General features: G+C 44.6%; 1 protein-coding gene across 5 annotated transcripts in view; it reads left to right on the forward strand.

Moving 5' to 3' along the window:
• ncor1 (nuclear receptor corepressor 1) overlaps window positions 1-18,728 on the forward strand; it is a 118,530-nt gene extending 99,802 nt beyond the window's left edge. For 4 of the 5 annotated variants that reach the window (XM_024011273.2, XM_024011277.2, XM_070449396.1 and 1 more), the window contains 15 exons: window positions 38-262; window positions 674-880; window positions 1,391-1,540; window positions 2,021-2,230; window positions 2,461-2,599; window positions 4,191-4,657; window positions 4,910-5,059; window positions 11,211-11,359; window positions 11,837-12,081; window positions 12,296-12,448; window positions 12,984-13,126; window positions 13,413-13,466; window positions 13,682-13,870; window positions 15,842-16,030; window positions 16,185-18,728. In XM_024011273.2, coding sequence (XP_023867041.1) covers window positions 38-262; window positions 674-880; window positions 1,391-1,540; window positions 2,021-2,230; window positions 2,461-2,599; window positions 4,191-4,657; window positions 4,910-5,059; window positions 11,211-11,359; window positions 11,837-12,081; window positions 12,296-12,448; window positions 12,984-13,126; window positions 13,413-13,466; window positions 13,682-13,870; window positions 15,842-16,030; window positions 16,185-16,381 — 2,867 coding nt within the window. In that variant the 3' untranslated portion in view covers window positions 16,382-18,728. The remainder of the gene's footprint in view (window positions 1-37; window positions 263-673; window positions 881-1,390; window positions 1,541-2,020; window positions 2,231-2,460; window positions 2,600-4,190; window positions 4,658-4,909; window positions 5,060-11,210; window positions 11,360-11,836; window positions 12,082-12,295; window positions 12,449-12,983; window positions 13,127-13,412; window positions 13,467-13,681; window positions 13,871-15,841; window positions 16,031-16,184) is intronic. The other variant, XM_070449395.1, reaches the window with a different exon arrangement.
• The last annotated feature ends 777 nt before the right edge of the window (window positions 18,729-19,505 follow it).

The raw sequence follows: 19,505 nt of genomic DNA on the forward strand, positions 1-19,505 counted from the left end.
GCCATTTGTGTTATTGTCATTTCTCTTCCCTGACCAGGTACTGGGAAGCCTACGTCTCACGATAGGAAGAGTGCCATGACCCCCAATCAGAGGGACAGTGTTCCAGCTAAGTCCCCTGTGTCAGGGGGTGACCCCAACCACCCTATGTCCTCCCACAGCCCCTTTGACCCCCACCACCGCCCCATGGCCCCCGGAGAACCTCGCTTCCACCTGCCTCCACACCTAGACCCTACCCTCTTCCACCGGGCCGTCCTGGACCCTGGTAGGACACACAACACACCCTGTTACCCTGACCCACCAAGCATGGGTTCAAATATTTTTTTATTTTTTTTATTTGTGAGCCTGGCGCAATGTAACCAATGGAATAGTCCCAAAAGTGCCAACCCTGCCCATTTGGCACTCCATGCAGGCTCAGTCAAATGCTCAAAGTATTCAGGGGAAACAATGATATTATATGAACCTGAGCCAACCTCTATGAACAACACCTGAATCCTGGAATGATAGACTGGGTGAACTGGGGTAGCTTTGTCATTTTTCATTCATAGGCACTGAGTGTCCTGTCCAGTCTCAGGTTGAGTCCATTGACGTCAGTAGAGTAATCACCATCTGTTCGCCTGCTGTTCATATTTTTAGTCTCTATCTGCACCTCTCCTTTCCCCTCCTCCCCATGCAGCTGCATACATGTTCCCGAGGCAGCCGTCCCCGACGGGCTACCACAACACCTACCAGCTGTACACCATGGAGAACACAAGGCAGACCATTCTCAACGATTATATCACCTCACAGCAGATGCAGGTTATACCACGGCCCGACGTTGCCAGGGGCCTGTCGCCACGGGAACAGCAACAGATTGCCATCTCTTATCCTCCCGGAGCGCGAGGTACTTGACTCTGACTGCTGTCTGTTTGTGTGTCCTTCTCTCACCTGAGGGAGGTAGGGAGAGGAGGGAGAGATGTGGGGTGATGGGTAGAACGCAGTCTGTGTTCTTGTGAATTAGTGGTTACCTTTTCCAGACGCCCAGAAGCAAATGAACCTGACAAATTGCCTCATATTGATATAGAATTTTCTTTTCGTTTATTATKGCTGAATTGTTGACGTATATTTTGGGCCTGCAGCTAATACTCCGTTTTATAAATTGCGTATTGACAAACATTCAATTCAGACTTTCATTTGCTCAGTGATTGCCTCTTACAAGGTGACCACTCCACCCACCTTTTTGAAAAATAAGCAGCCCTATTACAAAAACATATGTTTTTGAGCACTGGTCATAGAAAGGTGACTGGTAAAACCAAGGCTACTGTACACAGTGTTCATTCATACCTCTTCAAATTGATCCTATGGATTTGGTTCGTGTTGCTCACCGTTGGCCCTTTGCTTCTGTCTGTAAAAGGGATTATTGATCTAGCCCAGATGCCTCCAACTATCCTGTTGCCTCACCCTGGGGGAACAGGTACTCCCACTATGGACCGCATCACCTACATCCCCGGAGCTCAACCCCCTTTCCCTCCTAGGCCTTTCAACCCAGCCTCCATATCTCCAGGTGAGGACCCCCCTGCCCCAACACCAACCTGACCCTCCTGTTCCCTTACCCCCCTCTTGTTCCTTTTTACCCCCCTCCTACCCTCAACCCCCTGCTGCACTCCCCTGAGCTCTGAGAATCTGAATTGACCTGAACACACCTATGGACCACATCTAAATATACACCTACTGCAGTAACCTCTCTATCCAAAATCAGATGTTCAGTTTGCCTCATTAATTGGGAAATGTAAAAAAAATAAAAAAAATAAAGCCAAATTGAGTACAAAGCTCCATTTGAGATGGTACCCAGAYCATCTCTGCTGTCTATCCTGATCAACATCCGGGCAGGACACTCCTCTCTGTGTCATCAGGCATTCACAACAGCACTGTGTGCTTAAGGCGGCCCAACCACCCTTCTACCCCTCAGCGACTGTACCCGAAGTAGAGACGGTGTGTAAACCTACTGTGTGTGTGTGTGTTGTCTGTTTCTTTGTGTCCACAGGCCACCAAGCCCACCTCGCAGCTACAGCAGCGGCGGCCTGTCAGGAGCGAGAACGAGAGAGGGAGCGCGAAAGAGAAAGGGAGCATCGAGAGAAAGAGAGGGAAAAGGAGCGAGAAAGGGAGAACAGGGAGAGGGAAAGGGAGGAGTACAGACAACGAGAGCGTGAGCGAGTGGTGGCTGCAGCGGTTGCCAATGACTACATGCGTGGAGGTGAACCTCAATGCCATTTATATTGTATAGTATTGTACAGTGTCATCAACAATACAGTGCCAACTAGTTCATAGCAGTTTGATTGAACCTGGCTGAACAAATTCTCTCACAGAGTTAAGGGATTTTTAATGTAGCCTGTTTTTTGGGACAGTGTTGAAAAAGCCATTATAAGCTTTCAACTTTGAATTGCTCTTTTCTGTTATGGAAGTCAGCTCTTGTTTGTCCCCCAGTTCCAGGGCAGCCAGATAGACCAGGAAGCCGTGGTTACCTGCGTAGCCCCTCCCCATCTATGAGGTCACAGGAAGCCCAGCAGCAGCGACCCAGCATCTTCCAAGGAACCAACAGCAAGGGCGTCATCACCCCTCTCATGTGAGTCTAAGCCTGCTCCGCTCTGGCCTTGTAAGCCCTCACCCCACGTACACTCAGAGTGTGTGTGTGCGATGGAAAAACGTTTTCAGTGTAAACCAGATATAAAGTACTGTATGTAGAAAAAATAATGGGCTCATATATTTTTTTAAATAGTATAATCTTTGAGAACTAACAATCACCAAAATAAAAGCTAGACAGGGAGATTTTTAAATTCCAAAAACAATGAATTTAGCAGTGTTGATTTGTATTATTATGTTTAAGCAAAAGAACACAGCATTAGCCGTGGAATGTATAGAATATCAAAAAATMTGCATTAAAACTGCAACATTTTCAATCAGCTCCATGGAGAAATGTGTAGAATTGCAGGTTATTGGCTTAAATATCCCAAAATAATTTCTACACTGCCAAGATGAGGGCCTCTAAAATGTTTTCTAAAATCCAGACGGGTTGATCGCACGCCATGCCCACCACCTATGCCCATTTTCGTTCCAGATAAAAACCTGTACGTGTACTGTTAATCCATTCTTATATGTGCACCCTTTCAGTTGCAAACCGCACCACATGTGCACATGTGCAASAACAACTGCCCGAGTTACACCAGGAACGCACAATCCCTCCATCAGTGCTCAGACTGTCCACAATAGGCTGAGAGAGGCTGGACTGAGGGCTTGCAGGCCTGTTGTAAGGCAGGTTCTCACCAGACATCACCGGCAACACCGTTGCCTTTGGGCACAAACCCACSGTCGCTGGACCAGACAGGACTGGCAAAAAGTGCTATTCACTGACGAGTCGCGGTTTTGTCTCACCAGGTGGTGATGGTCGCGTTTATCGTCGAAGGAATGAGCATTACACTGAGGCCTGTATTCTGGATCGATTTGGGGGTGGAGGGTCCGTCATGGTCTGGGGCGGTGTGCCACAGCATCACCGGACTGAGCTTGTTGTCATTGCAGGCAGTCTCAACGCTGTGCGTTACAGGGAAGACATCCTCCTCCCTCATGTGGTACCCTTCCTGTAGGCTCATCCTGACATGACCCTCCAGCATGACAATGCCACCAGCCATACTGCTTGTTCTGTGCGTGATTTCCTGCAAGACAGCAATGTCCGTGTTCTGCCATGGCCAGCGAAGAGCCCGGATCTCAATCCCATTGAGTACGTTTGGGACCTGTTGGATCGGAGGGTGAGGGCTAGGGCTAGGGCCATTCCCCCCCCAGAAACATCCAGGAACTTGCAGGTGCCTTGGTGGAAGAGTGGGGTAACATCTCACAGCAAGAACTGGCAAATCTGGTGCAGTCCATGAGGAGATGCACTGCAGTACCTAATGCAGTTGGTGGCCACACCAGATACTGACTGTTACTTTTGATACTGACTGTTACCCACCTTTGTTCAGGGACACATTTATTAKATTTCTGTTAGTCACATGTCTGTGGAACTTGTTCAGTTTGTCTGTTGTTGAATCTTGTTATGTTCATACAAATATTTACACATGTTAAGTTTGTTGAAAATAAACACAGTTGACAGTGAGAGAACGTTTCTTTTTTTGCTGAGTTTATATATACATAATATTAACCCTCAACCTCTCTGCCACCTCCAGGCCATCAGCAGCAGCAGCAGCCCAGGCAGGAGCCCGTTATAGCACTGCAGCCGACGCCCTGGCTGCCCTGGTGGACGCTGCCGCATCCGCCCCTCAGATGGACGTCAACAAGGGCAAGGACTCCTCCAAGCACGATCGAGACGACGACATGTCTTCATCATCCTCTGCGGCCAGGCGGCAGCACGAGCAGCAGCAGCAGGAGGCAGACAGGCGCTCCATGCAGTCTCCCTACATGTCTCTGCCAGGGGGGAAACCCCACCCAGGATACGCTGAGGGGTCTGGTGGTCCCCAGGGGGGCAAGGACAAGGGTCCCCCCACCAAGTCACGCATCGAGGAGGAGCTGAGGACCAGAGGAAAGACCACCATCACGGCCGCCAACTTCATCGACGTCATCATCAAGCGTCAGATCGCCTCGGACAAGGACTCACGGGAGAGAGGCTCCCAGAGCTCCGATTCCTCCAGCAGCTGTGAGTCTTCCACATAGAATAAAATAGAACAGGGAACAGTGTAGAACATGGACACTATATACAGAGACAAATAGTCCTGTAATACAACTGGGTGGGTGGGTGGACACCTGGATATAGATTTGGTTTGCGTTTTAATTCCCAGCATTTCTAACATGTAAGACTTAATTACATAGCAAATCACAAAAAAAATAGAAAATGATCATATGTCAGTGAGAGGGTTGTTTTCAAGGTGTGTGTGTCCCTCCCCTGCAGTGTCATCCAGTCGGTATGAGGTCCCCAGTGGAGCAGCCATCGAGGTGATCAGCCCAGCCAACTCTCCAGCCCAGGCCCAGCAGGAGAAACAGCAGCAGGATGACAGGGAGAGGGCTGACAGGGACAGGGCCGCACAGGCAGCAACACAAGGTAAGAAGAAAGCGTTGTACTGTGAGCCATTCAATAATAAGATGTCTTCTCAGTTCTGGTTTGCCTGACACAGATTAAGCTTGCGGAGTTGAGCGCAGACTAGAGTTTTTTTATATTTTATTTTAAATGAACCTCCAACTCCTTCGAGTCGCTATGCGTCGATACTTCAAAAATGTACATTCTTAAACCCTTTACCCTGTATACCTATGTTTGTCCCCTGTTGCGTTCCTTTCTTTGTTTGCTGAAATCCATACTTTTTAATAAAACGTTAATCAAATACAACCACCGACTGTTACCTTGTTGAGGTTCAATTGGCACATGCACATTCACGCTGAGTTGCCATCTTAGTGCAACAGCAACGAGGAAACAGTCAGTGGTATGTCTCCCGAGAACGACCCTGACAAGCCCAGAGCCAGGTACAGATACAGCTCTTGACCAAGCCAGCCTGTTTAGTGTAGGGTACACCGTAGCAAACGTAGAACAAAAACCTGTCTTCTTATTTGAGGACCAACATGGGTATACAGTTAGGGTTTACGAATGTACATTTTTGAAGTATCGACGCATAGCGAGTCGGAGGTTCATTTAAAAAACTCTAGTCTGCGCTTAACCTACGGAAGCGTTGAGCTACTTGGCAAATATTAAGCCTGCACCTGGACTATTTTTATTTCACCTTTATTTAACCAGGTAGGCCAGTTGAGAACAAGTTCTCATTTACAACTGCGACCTGGCCAAGATAAAGCCAAGCAGTGCGACACAAACAACAACAGAGTTACACATGGAATAAACAAACGTATTGTCAATAACACAATAGAAAAAATCTATATACAGTGTGTGCAAATGGCGTGAGGAGGTAAGGCAATAAATAGGCCATAGTAGCGAAGTAATTACAATTTAGCGAATTAACACTGGAGTGATAGATGTGCAGATGATGATGTGCAAGTAGAAATACTGGTGTGCAAAAGAGCAAAAAAGTAAATAAAAACAATATGGGGATGAGGTAGGTAGATAGGATGGGCTATTTACAGACGTGCTGTGTGTACAGCTGCAGCGATTAGTAAGCTGCTCAGATAGCTGACACTTAGTTAGTGAGGGAGATATAAGTCTCCAACTTCAGCGATTCTCTTTTTTGCAATTCGTTCCAGTCATTGGCAGCAGAGAACTGTAAGGAAAGGCGGCCAAAGAGGTGTTGGCTTTGGGGATGACCAGTGCGATATACCTGCTGGAGCGCATGTTACGGGTGGGTGTTATGGTGACCAGTGAGCTGAGATAAAGCGGAGCTTTACCTAGCAAAGACTTATAGGTGACCTGGCGACGAATATGTAGCGAGGGCCAGCCGACGAGAGCATACAGGTCGCAGTGGTGGGTGGTATATGAGGCTTTGGTGACAAAACGGATGGCACTGTGATAGACTGCATCCAGTTTGCTGAGTAGAGTGTTGGAGGATATTTTGTAAATGACATCACTGAAGTTGAGGATCGGTAGGATAGTCAGTATTACTAGGGTATGTTTGTCAGCGTGAGTGAAGGTGGCTTTGTTGCAAAATAGGAAGCCGATTTTAGATTTAATTTTGGTTTGGAGATGTTTAAAATTAGTCTGGAAGGAGAGTTTACAGTCTAGCCAGACACCTAGGTATTTGTAGTTGTCCACATATTCTAAGTCAGAACCGTCCAGAGTAGTGATGCTAGTCGGGTGGGCGGGTGCGGGCAGCGATCGGTTGAAAAGCATGCATTTAGTTTTACTAGCGTTTACGAGCAGTTGGAGGCCACGGAAGGAGTGTTGTATGGCATTGAAGCTCGTTTGGAGGTTTGTTAGCACAGTGTCCAAAGAAGGGCCAGATGTATACAGAATGGTGTCGTCTGCGTAGAGGTGGATCAGAGAATCACCTGCAGCAAGAGCGACATCGTTGATATATACAGAGAAAAGAGTCGGCCCGAGAATTGAACCTGTGGTAAACCCATAAAGACTGCCAGAGGTCCGGACAACAGGCCCTCCGATTTGACACACTGAACTCTGTCTGTGAAGTAGTTGGTGAACCAGACAAGGCAGTCATTTGAGAAACCAAGGCTATTGCGTCTGCCGATAAGAATACGGTGATTGACAGAGTCGAAAGCCTTGGCCAGGTCGATGAAGACGGCTGCACAGTACTGTTTTTTATCGGTGGCAGTTATGATATCGTTTAGTACCTTGAGCGTGGCTGAGGTGCACCCGTGACCAGCTCGGAAACCGGATTGAACAGCGGGATTCAAAATGGTCAGTGATCTGTTTGTTAACTTGGCTTTCGAAGACTTTAGAAAGGCAGGGCAGGATGGATATAGGTCTGTAACAGTTTGGGTATAGAGTGTCACCCCCTTTGAAGAGGGGGATGACCGCGGCCGCTTTCCAATCTTTACGGATCTCGGATCATACGAAAGAGAGGTTGAACAGACTGGTAATAGGGGTTGCAACAATGGCAGCGGATAATTTTAGAAAGAGAGGGTCCAGATTGTCTAGCCCAGCTGATTTGTAGGGGTCCAGGTTTTGCAGCTCTTTCAGAACATCTGCTATCTGGATTTGGGTGAAGGAGAAGCTGGGGAGGTTTGGGCTAGTAGCTGCGGGGGGTGCGGAGCTGTTGGCCGGGGTTGGGGTAGCCAGGAGGAAAGCTGTAGAGAGATGCTTTTTGAAATTCGCGATTATCGTGGATTTATCGGTGGTGACAGTGTTTCCTAGCCTCAGTGCAGTGGGAGGAGGTGCTCTTATTCTCCATGGACTTTACAGTGTCCCAAAACTTTTTGGAGTTAGAGCTACAGGATGCAAATTTCTGTTTGAAAAAGCTAGCCTTTGCTTTCCTAACTGACTGCGTGTATTGGTTCCTGACTTCCCTGAAAAGTTGCATATCGCCGGGACTATTCGATGCTAGTGCAGTCCGCGACAGGATGTTTTTGTGCTGGTCGGGGGCAGTCAGGTCTGGAGTGAACCAAGGGCTATATCTGTTCTTAGTTCTAAAATTTTTGAAAGGGGCATGCTTATTTAAGATGATGAGGAAATTACTAAAAGGCCTACTCAATGGCGCATCTCCATGGAAAGTGCATTTTAGTCAGACTTAATGTGTCTGGGAAACTGGCCCTTACTGACTGGTAAAGCTCTATAGATTTGAGGTCGACCGATTAATCGGAATGGCCGATTTAATTAGGGCCGGTTTTCATAACAATCGGTAATCGGCATTTTTGGACACCGATTATGGCCGATTACATTGCACTCCACGAGGAGACTGCGTGGCAGGCTGACTACCTGTTATGCGAGTGCAGCAAGGAGCCAAGGTAAGGTGCTAGCTAGCATTAAACTTATCTTATAAAAAACAATCAATCTTAACATAATCACTAGTCAACTACACATGGTTGATGATATTACTAGTTTATCTAGCTTGTCCTGCGTTGCATATAATCGATGCTGTGCCTGTTAATTTGTCATTGTATCTCAGCCTACTTTGCCAAATGGGTGATTTAAACAAGCGCATTCGTGAAAAAAGCCTGTCGTTGCACCAATGTACCTAACATTTACATTTACATTTACATTTAAGTCATTTAGCAGACGCTCTTATCCAGAGCGACTTACAAATTGGTGCATTCACCTTATGACATCCAGTGGAACAGCCACTTTACAATAGTGCATCTAAATCTTTTAAGGGGGGGGGGGGGGGTGGAGAAGGATTACTTTATCCTAATCCTAGGTATTCTTAAAGAGGTGGGGTTTCAGGTGTTCTCCGGAAGGTGGTGATTGACTCCGCTGTACTTGGTTATTTGATCTCTGCCTGGGCAAACAAGTGGTGGCAGCTCATCTTTTTGTTTTGCCAATATCTGATCAGACACATTCAACATGATATGTAGCATAAATCAAGTGTATTATACGCCGAGTCAATAACAATATAGGTAACTCGAAAGCCCAGAGGTTATGAAATATGAAAACTAGGCTCACATCCTTTTGAAAATATAGATAGATATTTTCTGCATTATGAAAGAAGATCGTCCCAATTTAACATCCTACCCGCTCCCTACTAGGTGTAAGAATCGAGTCCCAATTAACACCCTACCCCTGCTCCCTACGTAAAATCTAGTCCCAATTTAACACTCTACTAGGTGTAAAATCTAGTCCCAATTTAAGACCCTACGCTGCTCACTCAAATCTACACCCAGGTGTAGCAACAAGTCAAATGTTTAGGTCCGGCATAGAGCGCATTTTACATTGGACGTAGAGTTACGGACCAACTGTGTGCACCGGCCCTGAGTTGTGTTCACTAGGGCATGCATTATTGAAAATATTTGAATCCATTTTCATAATGGAGAATAAGTGTTGCTTATAACGAAAAGTTCAGCTAGTCCTCGCCGCTTCAGTCCGTGGTCTTCCGTTCGGTGCCTAATGAACATGACCCTGGGCTAGAGTGAAAACCTGCCCACCCTGCTGCACTCCAGTAGCAGGGGTGGATGAGTGTAGACCACAACGGCTTAGAAAATATTGAGCAGTGTAGAAAAAAGAAAAAAAAAAGTGACAAAAAAAGTGAACAGTCAGCGCTGTTTCAGACATACACTTAATGCTCATCTAGAAAGTAAACGTCTAGCTGCCTAATGGGGATGCACCTCGAAAAGTAAGACTTTATGGTAACAAAAGCAAGAAAATAAAAGGTAAAAAAATTAATAACTTTTTTTTTGTTTTGTTGACTTGACAACAATTGCAGTTGCATGGGTAATGTACTGTAACCATAAACAATGCCTTCTTAAAATCAATACACAAGTATATATTTTTTAAACCTGCATATTTAGTTAATATTGCCTGCTAAACTGAATTTCTTTAACTAGGGAAATTGTGTCACTTTTCTTGTGTTCTGTGCAAGTAGAGTCAGGGTTATGCAGCAGTTTGGGCCGCCTGGCTCGTTGCGAACTGTGTGAAGACCATTTCTTCCTAAACAAGACCGTAATTAATTTGTGATTTACATAATTATGAAATAACATTGAAGGTTGTGCAATGTAACAGCAATATTTAGACTTTGGATGCCACCCGTTAGATAAAATACGGAACGGTTCCGTATTTCACTGAAAGAATAAACGTTTTGTTTTCTAAATGATAGTTTCCGTTTTGACCATATTAATGACCTAAGGCTCGTATTTCTGTGTGTTATTATAATTAAGTCTATGATTTGATAGAGCAGTCTGACTGAGCGTGGTAGGCAGCAGCAGGCTCGTAAACATTCATTCAAACAGCACTTTCGTGCATTTGCCAGCAGCTCTTCGCTGTGCCTTCAAGCATTGCGCTGTTTATGACTTCAAGCCTATCAACTCCCGAAATTAGGCTGGCAATACTAAATACTAAAATACCTATTAGAACATCCAATAGTCAAAGGTATATGAAATACAAATGGTATAGAGAGAAATAGTCCTATAATTCCTATAATAACTACAACCTAAAACTTCTTACCTGGGAATATTGAAGACTCATGTTAAAAGGAACCACCAGCTTTCATATGTTCTCATGTTCTGAGCAAGGAACTTAAACGCTAGCTTTTTTTACATGGCACATATTGCACTTTTACTTTCTTCTCCAACACTTTGTTTTTGCATTATTTAAACCAAGTTGAACATGTTTCATAATTTATTTGAGGCTAAATAGATTTTATTGATGTATTATATTAAGTTAAAATAAGTGTTCATTCAGTATTGTTGTAATTGTCATTATTACAAATATATATATAAAAATCGACCGATTTAATCGGTATCGGCTTTTTTTGGTCCTCCAATAATCTGTATCGGCTTTGAAAAATCATAATTGGTCAACCTCTACTATAGATGTCATATGGGGACTTTAAGTATTCTCTTGAAGGTCTCAAGCTCTCTTTCTCAAGTATTGGTTTCCTTATGGAATGACTCCTTAGCCCAGTAACCTTGTCAGCTAAGTACGACAGAGCAGACGACACCATTCCATTCCCCACAAGCTCCCATCTGGTCACCAGACCACTCCACAAGCTATTTTTGTCCGCTGGAGGCAAATGTATATCAGCTGCCTATTGACATATGGGGAGGGTGGAAGGAGGGGTAGTTCTACCCCTCCTTCCACCCTCCCCGCTCTCCCCCATTTCTCTACCCTCCCCAACTCAGTCTGGTAACTGTGTGTTATCCTCACTCAGCAGCTGGCATGCGTTCCTTTGACATGATCCGCTACCGCCAGTCAGRGGAGTCCCAGCAGCCCCCCTCCTCCCAGGCTGACGGAGGGTACTCCCAGTCCCAGCAGGTCCCCAAGACCCACCGGGTCATGACCCTGGCTGACCACATCTCGGTAAGACACACTAGTAGCTTTCCACGATTGCATGCCATGTCATTGCCTGCGCAGTCGGGCATCAGATTGCTATATCATATTTTGTGGTTAGCTGATATTAAACACCTATCCAGGCATGAGTTCTGTCAGGCAACTGCTATGTAGTCAGCCTGAAGAAGACCCCAATGACTTGTTCCTTCATAGCCCTTTTTAACTGGGTTCCTAAGGCAAACAATCCATGTACTGTGTAACCAATACAAATTACTTTACCAACAATGAATTGTCAGTATGCCTCCTGTACCACTTTTTGTTGAGTGATGATATCTTGAGTGATCCATCGACTGAACTGCAAATGATGATCTCAACAACTCTGACAACAGCCTCTACTAGACAACTTTGGATACAAACATTTAAGTGTAGAGACTGAAAATGGAGGTGTGCCTCCAAGTAATAACATCTCCCTGATCTGTCTGTCCTCTCCTCTTTCTCCTTTTATAGCATATTATCACCCAGGACTTTGCCAGGAACCAGGATCCTCCTCAGTCCTCCACCACCATCTCCTCCTCTGCCACCACCACATTCCAGAGCGCCCAGCTGCCAGTATCTAGCTCGGGACCCGGGGGCCGTGCCAAGGGCCACAACCGGTACAGCCCAGAAAACCAGACCCAGGCCCCATCACACCATCAGAGACCCACACCCAGCAGAGTGTCTCCTGAGAATGCCCCTGACAAGCCCAGAGCCAGGTACAGTAACAACACCTACCAGTAGCTCAACACAACCTCTTGACCAAGCCAGKCTGTTTAGTAGGGTAAACCGTAGCTAAACGGTTTGCAATAAGTTCAGGTTATACCTCCCATGCAAAACATTTTCTCCCTAATGAACATAACCCTGGTGGTGCACCCCTGTCCATTCCTTCAAATTCTCACTTTTCTCTCTCTTCCTCTGTCCCTTACCCAGACCTGGTAAATCCCCTGATCGGGGTGGCAGGGGGGCAGTGGAGAGTTATGAGCCCATCTCCCCTCCCCAGAGCTACCAGGATAAACAACAGGAGGCCAGAGAGCAGCAGCAGCAACAACCCCAGAGACGAGAGGCTGACCAGCCTGAGATGAGGTGTGTAGGACTGGCATATCTTCTTAAGTAGTGGGCGCTCTCGCATTTCTTTATGTTCACCTAACGCACACTTGTCAAACTCATTCTACAGAGGACCGAGTGTCTGTGGGTTTTCGCTCCTCTCTTGTATTTGATTGATGAATTAAGGCCACTAATTAGTAAGGAACTCCCCTGACCTGGTTGTCTGGGGCTTAATTGAAAAGAAAAACCGGCAGACACTAGGCCCTCCATGGAATGACACCCCTGACCTAATGGAACTTTCAATGATATCACTAGACATATATGTATGTTTCGGGCATTAAGTTGACAAACCAAAAAGTATGACAGCGATTTATTTTGTATGTCTACGTGCATTTGTGCGTGTGGATACTGGATACCTTCAGTGCCCATGGACAGAATGTGCCTTGTGGGCAGCTGTGACCTGTTTGGCATGCTAACAGAGTGGAAACTGGAGGGAGGTGCCAGTGGCACGCTAGCCTAATCAGCCCTCTGCTGCCTGACTCTTAACCCCGTGGTGGCCTTTCTCTGGTTACAGGGGCGACTCTCGCTCCCCTGGCAGTGTCAGCTACCTGCCCTCCTTCTTCACCAAGCTGGAGAACACCTCCCCTATGGTGAAATCCAAGAAGCAGGAGATATTTCGTAAGTTAAACTCCTCTGGTGTCGGGGATTCTGATGTAGGTAAGTCGCCTCTCTTCTTATCTTCCTTGTACGAACATCATTTTAGAAAGCATTCCAAGATAGAAAAAATATAACATTTGATGGAACTCAATTCGCACGGTATTTTATTCATTTAAAGGATATTTTCTGTGCATTGCACTCATTTCTCATTTAACAACAGATAACATTGTAATAGGAAGACATACTGTAAAACGACTAACGATTAACTCTGTCTTTTAGCGTCATTTTAGTTTGCAGTCAGACATTTCGTTTGCTAAATTAACTATGCTATTGTTTCTCCTTTCAGGAAATGCACAACCAGGCACAGAGATCTTCAACTTGCCCGCTGTGACCAGCTCAAGTGAGTATAAACATTTCTAACACCATAGGATCCTATTCTATCACCATATACTCATATTCAAACATACTAGAATCATTTAAACCAGCCCAAAAATTTATGAAATAAATTGAAACATTTTTTTTTTTTTAATGTTTGTTTGAATACCCTAATGAACACGACCGTGGTGGCTGTTCCATGTCTTCCCCCTCGTCCTGCGTACGTGTTTGGCCCACCAGGCAGCGTGAACCCCAGGAACCACTCCTTCAGCGACCCGGCCAGTAACCTGGGCCTGGAGGACATCATCCGGAAGGCCCTGATGGGCAACCTGGAAGAAAGGCCAGAGGAGCACCAGGGAGGGCCTCAGCCCAGCTGTAACACCCCTAGCAACGAGGCCCGCCAGGAGGCCAACCCCTCACCTATCATGGGTCAGTGGCAAACAACCACACGCAGCAGACTGAAACCACTATACAGGAGTAAACATTTATGTATTTACATACTCACACACACACCTTTTTAACCCTGTCTGTTTCTAAAGATACATTGGAATAGAGTACTTTGTAGGGTGTCCAATCAAAAATATTTGGACCAATGGGTAAAATTATGTTAATTGTGTAGATACTCAGAAAACCAATGGTCTCTATCATAATCCGTTCAAAGGTTGAGTTTTTCTTACCCTAATATTGGCCATCCTACAAAGGGTTACTAAAGCCTTATTCGCACGTGACTAGTATTACTATAGAACGGCGGTTATGTAATTATTACCCCAACATGTCCGTTTTAACAGTGGACAATTCAGACGGGATTCGTTTTACCGAACTGCCCCTGTAATTATTWTTTTTCCCTCATTCACAATTGACCATTATGACGGACGTCTGGAGGCTCTCCTAGGCGTGAAGATATTTCAAATGTCTTGGAATAGCCTAATATTAGCCTAATGGCCTTCAGTTCCGAGAAAGTCTAAATAATAATGCATATCAATAAGAACCATGAACTGTAACCTATGCAGATATTTAATTACCTGACGTATTTGGCAATTTATTAATTCATTGGTACAATTGTGTCCACTTCATCTTTTAAAAGAGAAGTAAGACACTAGGAAAGTTGATATATGACAAAACCGATAATTCATCTGTATGCTACGTGCATAGCACTTTGTTTTAAGCATCAATTTGTTCCCATGTTCTAACCCAAACTGGGTGCAGCACCTGTTAAACTCAGTAATATCCCTCAAAACACAGGGATGACGATTAGCATSGGATATGCATTATCAGAGGACCTTGGAGTTTGCCGAAAAACAGTAGGTTTTTAGGGCTGGGATAATAACCTTCCTGCCAAGTGATAATTACTGACATGGCAGATTTGGACGGGACTAAAATTACAGATGTGGTGATTTGTGCTCGTGCACATAATACCATTACCTGGGGGATGTATCCTGTCCGAATGGGGCTTAAAATCAATGGAGGCCAGAGGGAAAAAATCWGGAAAATAGTATTTGCGTCAGCTAGCCTGGATGCTGTGCGAGAATTAAGGCAAACTGACAGGCTCACCGTCTTTCTTCTCAAATCCAGAGGACATAAAACAATAGAGGTAAGATCGATTGAGACATGACATATATATACACCATTTAAATATTTTAGTATATGAAAATAGTATTTTTTAAAGATCTCAGAAAAACAAGCGTATCGCTGAAATGTCAACGGAGCACAGAGCATACCGTAAGCTTTTTATTTTCAAATAATTTTACATTTAATTGAGCTCGTTATGTTAATTTAGCTTTTTGCGACATGGGGAAACAACTTTTGCAGAAGACCATCGCAACGTAAAATCCTCAAGTCGCTGCAAGAAGCGGCACCGCTTTGTCAACAGAGCTCGGTGGCTATTGTCGGATGTGTTAGGTTACTGTTCATAATATGTTCGAGAAAGACGCCACTGAACAATTCAGAACATGAATAATCATATCTGTTTTGGTAAAAATGTATTTTAAAACATAAGGAAGTGAATTTATCACGGAAGCACGTTTTCACCCACTCTGGGCAGTGGGTGGACACCCTATACTTTGACATTTTGAGATTTGGAACAAGCTCTCCAGAATAGTCCCAATTCACACTAACACCCACAAACTTACACACACCTACCACCTATGCTGCTATTCCACTATTATTATTATTTATCCTGCTACCAGTCACTTTCTTCTAATCCCTGCCTACATGTACATATCTACCTCAAATACGCCAGTATCCCTGCACATTGTAAATGTGGTACTGGCACTGACCCTGTAAATAGCTTCCTCTTTTAGTTATACTATTTTGATATTGAATACTGCACTGTTGAGTAGGGCTTGCAAGTTAAGCATTTCACTGTACTTGTGCAAATAAAACTTATTGCTAACACAACAGGTAAGCAGAAACTGCAGAGCAAAGCCAACAGCCGGAAGTCCAAGTCGCCCAACCCAGGTCAGGCATACGCAGCAGCAGCCCAGACAGCAGGAGGGGAGCGGCCCTCGTCAGTCTCCTCCGTCCACTCAGAGGGAGACTACCACCAGCAGGCCCCGGGCTGGGCCTGGGAGGACCGGCCCTCGTCCACAGGTAAGACACAAGACCCYTTTAAACTCTGGGTCTCTGTCTATTTGTCTGTGTACACAATACCACATTATTAACAGCCACACGGGAGTTCAGAAATCAGGATTTTCTAATCAGAAAAATCCCTCTAAAGACTATCCTGTCTCACATCTCTCTCCAGGCTCTATGCAGTTCCCCTATAACCCCCTGACCATGCGCATGCTGAGCAGCACGCCCCCCACCTCCATGGCCTCCCCCTCCATGCAGGCCCAGCAGCCCCCACCAGGAGGCCCTCTGGGGTCCCAGCAGCAGCGTGTGTGGGAGCGGGAGCCCCTACTGTCGGAGCAGTATGAGACCTTGTCAGACAGCGATGACTGAGCACTGCCACTAGAGCCCTACCTGCCCCTCATCCCACCCCAGAGGAAGGGCAGGCCTCTCAGTACAGGCCTGCCTGCCCACCCCTCCCCCCAAAACAAGCCTCACTCACTGGTGCTGAATGAGTGTGGGGAGAACAGAGGGTGTGGGGGTATCCTTTTTGGTGCAACAGCACCCTCTGACTGCCAGCAGTAAGAAAGGCAGCGAGTGACTTCTGACAGGCTTTAATCTTCAGGATAGACTGACTCCCTTTATGTTCAGAAGCATTGGCAGACAGCCTGTCAGGACAGAGGAAGCCTGGGTGGAGGATATGATGAAAGATAAAGAACTTGTAATGTATAAATATGAAAAAACAACACAAAATACACATTTCTTTGGGGGGGAAATTGTTTGATTTTTGGAAAGATGCTTTTGTCTATAAGAAAAATAATTGTATGTAAATAGAGTAACTTTCTGCCGTTTTTTTCTTCACTTGATTATTCTTATTTTAATGTTGCTTTTAAATGGATCCACTTTGTTTTTGAATGAATGGGGGAGGAGCAGGGTTTAATCTTGAATATCAGTCTGTCCCTCCCTGTCCATCTCTTACCCCSCCATCACAGTGAAGCTGAGAGACAGAGGCCCCCTATCCACCTGACCACCAAGCACCACCAAAGCCTGAACATTGTTGACATAAGTGAATGAAACAAACACACACGTTAACATTTTAGTTGTGCGTTTGTAATTTGATGCCTGTCTTTGCAACACTGTGGAGAAAGATGATGCATGGATGTAACAATATTTCTGCTGATCTAGAACTTAAAGAAAGCTTTTGTCCGTCACCGCACCATTGAGAAAAACAAAACCAATATCTTTGGAACAAGTTGAGAACACTGGTGTAGGAGCAAGCAGAAAGGTGAAAGAAGACTAATAAGCTTGATGTTGTTCCTTCTCCTCGTGACTACTTTACTTCTGGGCCCCCATGTTGATCTGAACTCTGTCAATGAGCCAATTGTGTTTGGATTAAGCTGACCACCACCAAGGTGGGTGTACTGTATGGCACAGTCTGACCCGTAGCTGTCTCTCTAGGGTTTCCAACCAGTGCAGAATGTTCTACTTACAGTACTCTGCAACCCACATTGTCATGGTAACTAAAGTACGTCAGGAACCTTCGCCCAAGATTCGCCCATGCCTTGTGGCTGGAGAAAAAGAAGGCAGCTTTAAAATAATTTTCTCAGAGAAATATTTTMGTGTTTTTTGTTTATTTGTTTTGATTCCGTAGTCCCTATCTTTTTTTTTTTTATACTGTCCTGACAGTAAACTGATCTGTGTGATTTGTCTTTTATGTTTTTAGACAACAAAAAAATACAAAACTAACCAAACATAAAGAATGGTCTGCACCATTGTTGCACTTTTTGCTTTGTAACCTTTGACAACAAAAGCATACTACCTGTTGTATAACTTATTCAAGCTCCTGCAGAGGATTGTACTGAGATGTGCTTTGACTTTGCCCATAATTAATGGAAACCTGGATGTTTATGACCGAGTTCCTGTCTTTTGTAGCTGGTACATGGTTTTGTAGTGTGACACATGCAATTGTTTTACTTTTGTGTATGGTACAGTCAAGTTGTTAAGGAAGAGTTGCTTTTTTGCAGTCATGGTGACTATTCAAGTCCATTGCCTCTTAATCTATTCTCTATTAATATCCAAGATAAATATCAACCGTTTTGTCAAAAGACTAGGTCAACATTGATAATGACAGTAATGTTCCATTGCAAGACCCTTTTTCGGATATGTGAAAGCATACCATGTTTTTTGGTTCTCTCAGCTTRTGCTTCGCTTAAATAATCCCAATCTGCTCTAAACCTGATATTTCCTTGTTTTTTTTCCCGTTTCATTTTGCTTTTGAATTGTTTAAAGTCCTAAAGCTGATGTTCAGATTTTTATTTTCTATCTTTTCAACATCAATTTTATTCATCCTATTTTTGATGGGATGTCAAGTGTTTACAGCGGCAATGAGAAAAAGGTTACGAAACTTGAATCTTAAAAAATAAATCGAAATGAAGCCGGAAAAGACTAAGTGCAACTTTTCAGCTGTGTCTTTGTCCAAAATTGCACCTTATTCCCTATATAGTGCACTTCTTTTGACCAGAGCRGGTGCACTATATATGGAATAGGTTGCCATTTCGGAGGCACCAACTCTGTCAAACATCGTGGTAACTTTTTTTTATCTGTTTAAAAATTTGAGACTTGAAAACCCGTGTATCCCATGATGTTGAAATGCAATGTTTGTATCGCACAATGTCTCTTAGTAGTATATTACAAGAGTTCAGACCAATCAATAAAGTGGATCAGTTCTCCACCTCTGAAACGGGGATCTTTTGTTTCTTTCTCGGATTGGTCATTGGCTTACAGGTTCTGAGACCTCTATCATGAAGTCTAGGTCAAGAGGCTAATAGCTTCATCAATACAATGCAATGCTCATCTATAATGACTCATAGTATAGTGAAATGWCCACAACCAAAAACAATCAACTTTCAGTGCTAAAATGTTTTARTTGGTATGCTGAAAGAACGCTCAACGGAACAGCATTCTTTTGGCTGGAACGTGGGATCTCTGGAATGAGGTACGCCTGAAAGACAAGACAACCTTTTTTTTTAGAGGGTCTGACACACGGGTGTGTCTTGGTGGTGGAAAGGACACACCCAAGAAACACCCATATCAAACCACACCTCCAAGACAACTCGTGTTTGTTTCAATCATGGCTTCTAGCATATCTTTGAGGAGCCGGACAAACAAGGCGAAATCAGTAAMTTAAGCCCTACTTTAAACCAGATGTCTGGCCCCTCCTTTGTCCTCAACATTCTACATCAGCCAAAAGATGAAGCCGGTTTCTTTGGGTCAGGTAGGACTTCAGTACTGAATTGGTGAGAATTAAGGTATTCTTCTGTTGTCATGACTTCAAGGCTAACAGTTAAAGATGACAAGTAGCAAGCCCTTTCATAGTTATATAGGCCTGCTCATMCCAAGAACAGAGATGTCATAAATTTAAGAGATTGTTGTGTCTTTGGTGTTGGTGAGGTAGCACTGGTCACTGTACACCAGCGTTGAGAAATTGGGGTATGTTTATGCAGAGATGGATATTAGT

Source organism: Salvelinus sp. IW2-2015, linkage group LG20 (assembly GCF_002910315.2).
Source record: "Salvelinus sp. IW2-2015 linkage group LG20, ASM291031v2, whole genome shotgun sequence".
Classification (NCBI taxonomy): Eukaryota; Metazoa; Chordata; class Actinopteri; order Salmoniformes; family Salmonidae; genus Salvelinus; species Salvelinus sp. IW2-2015.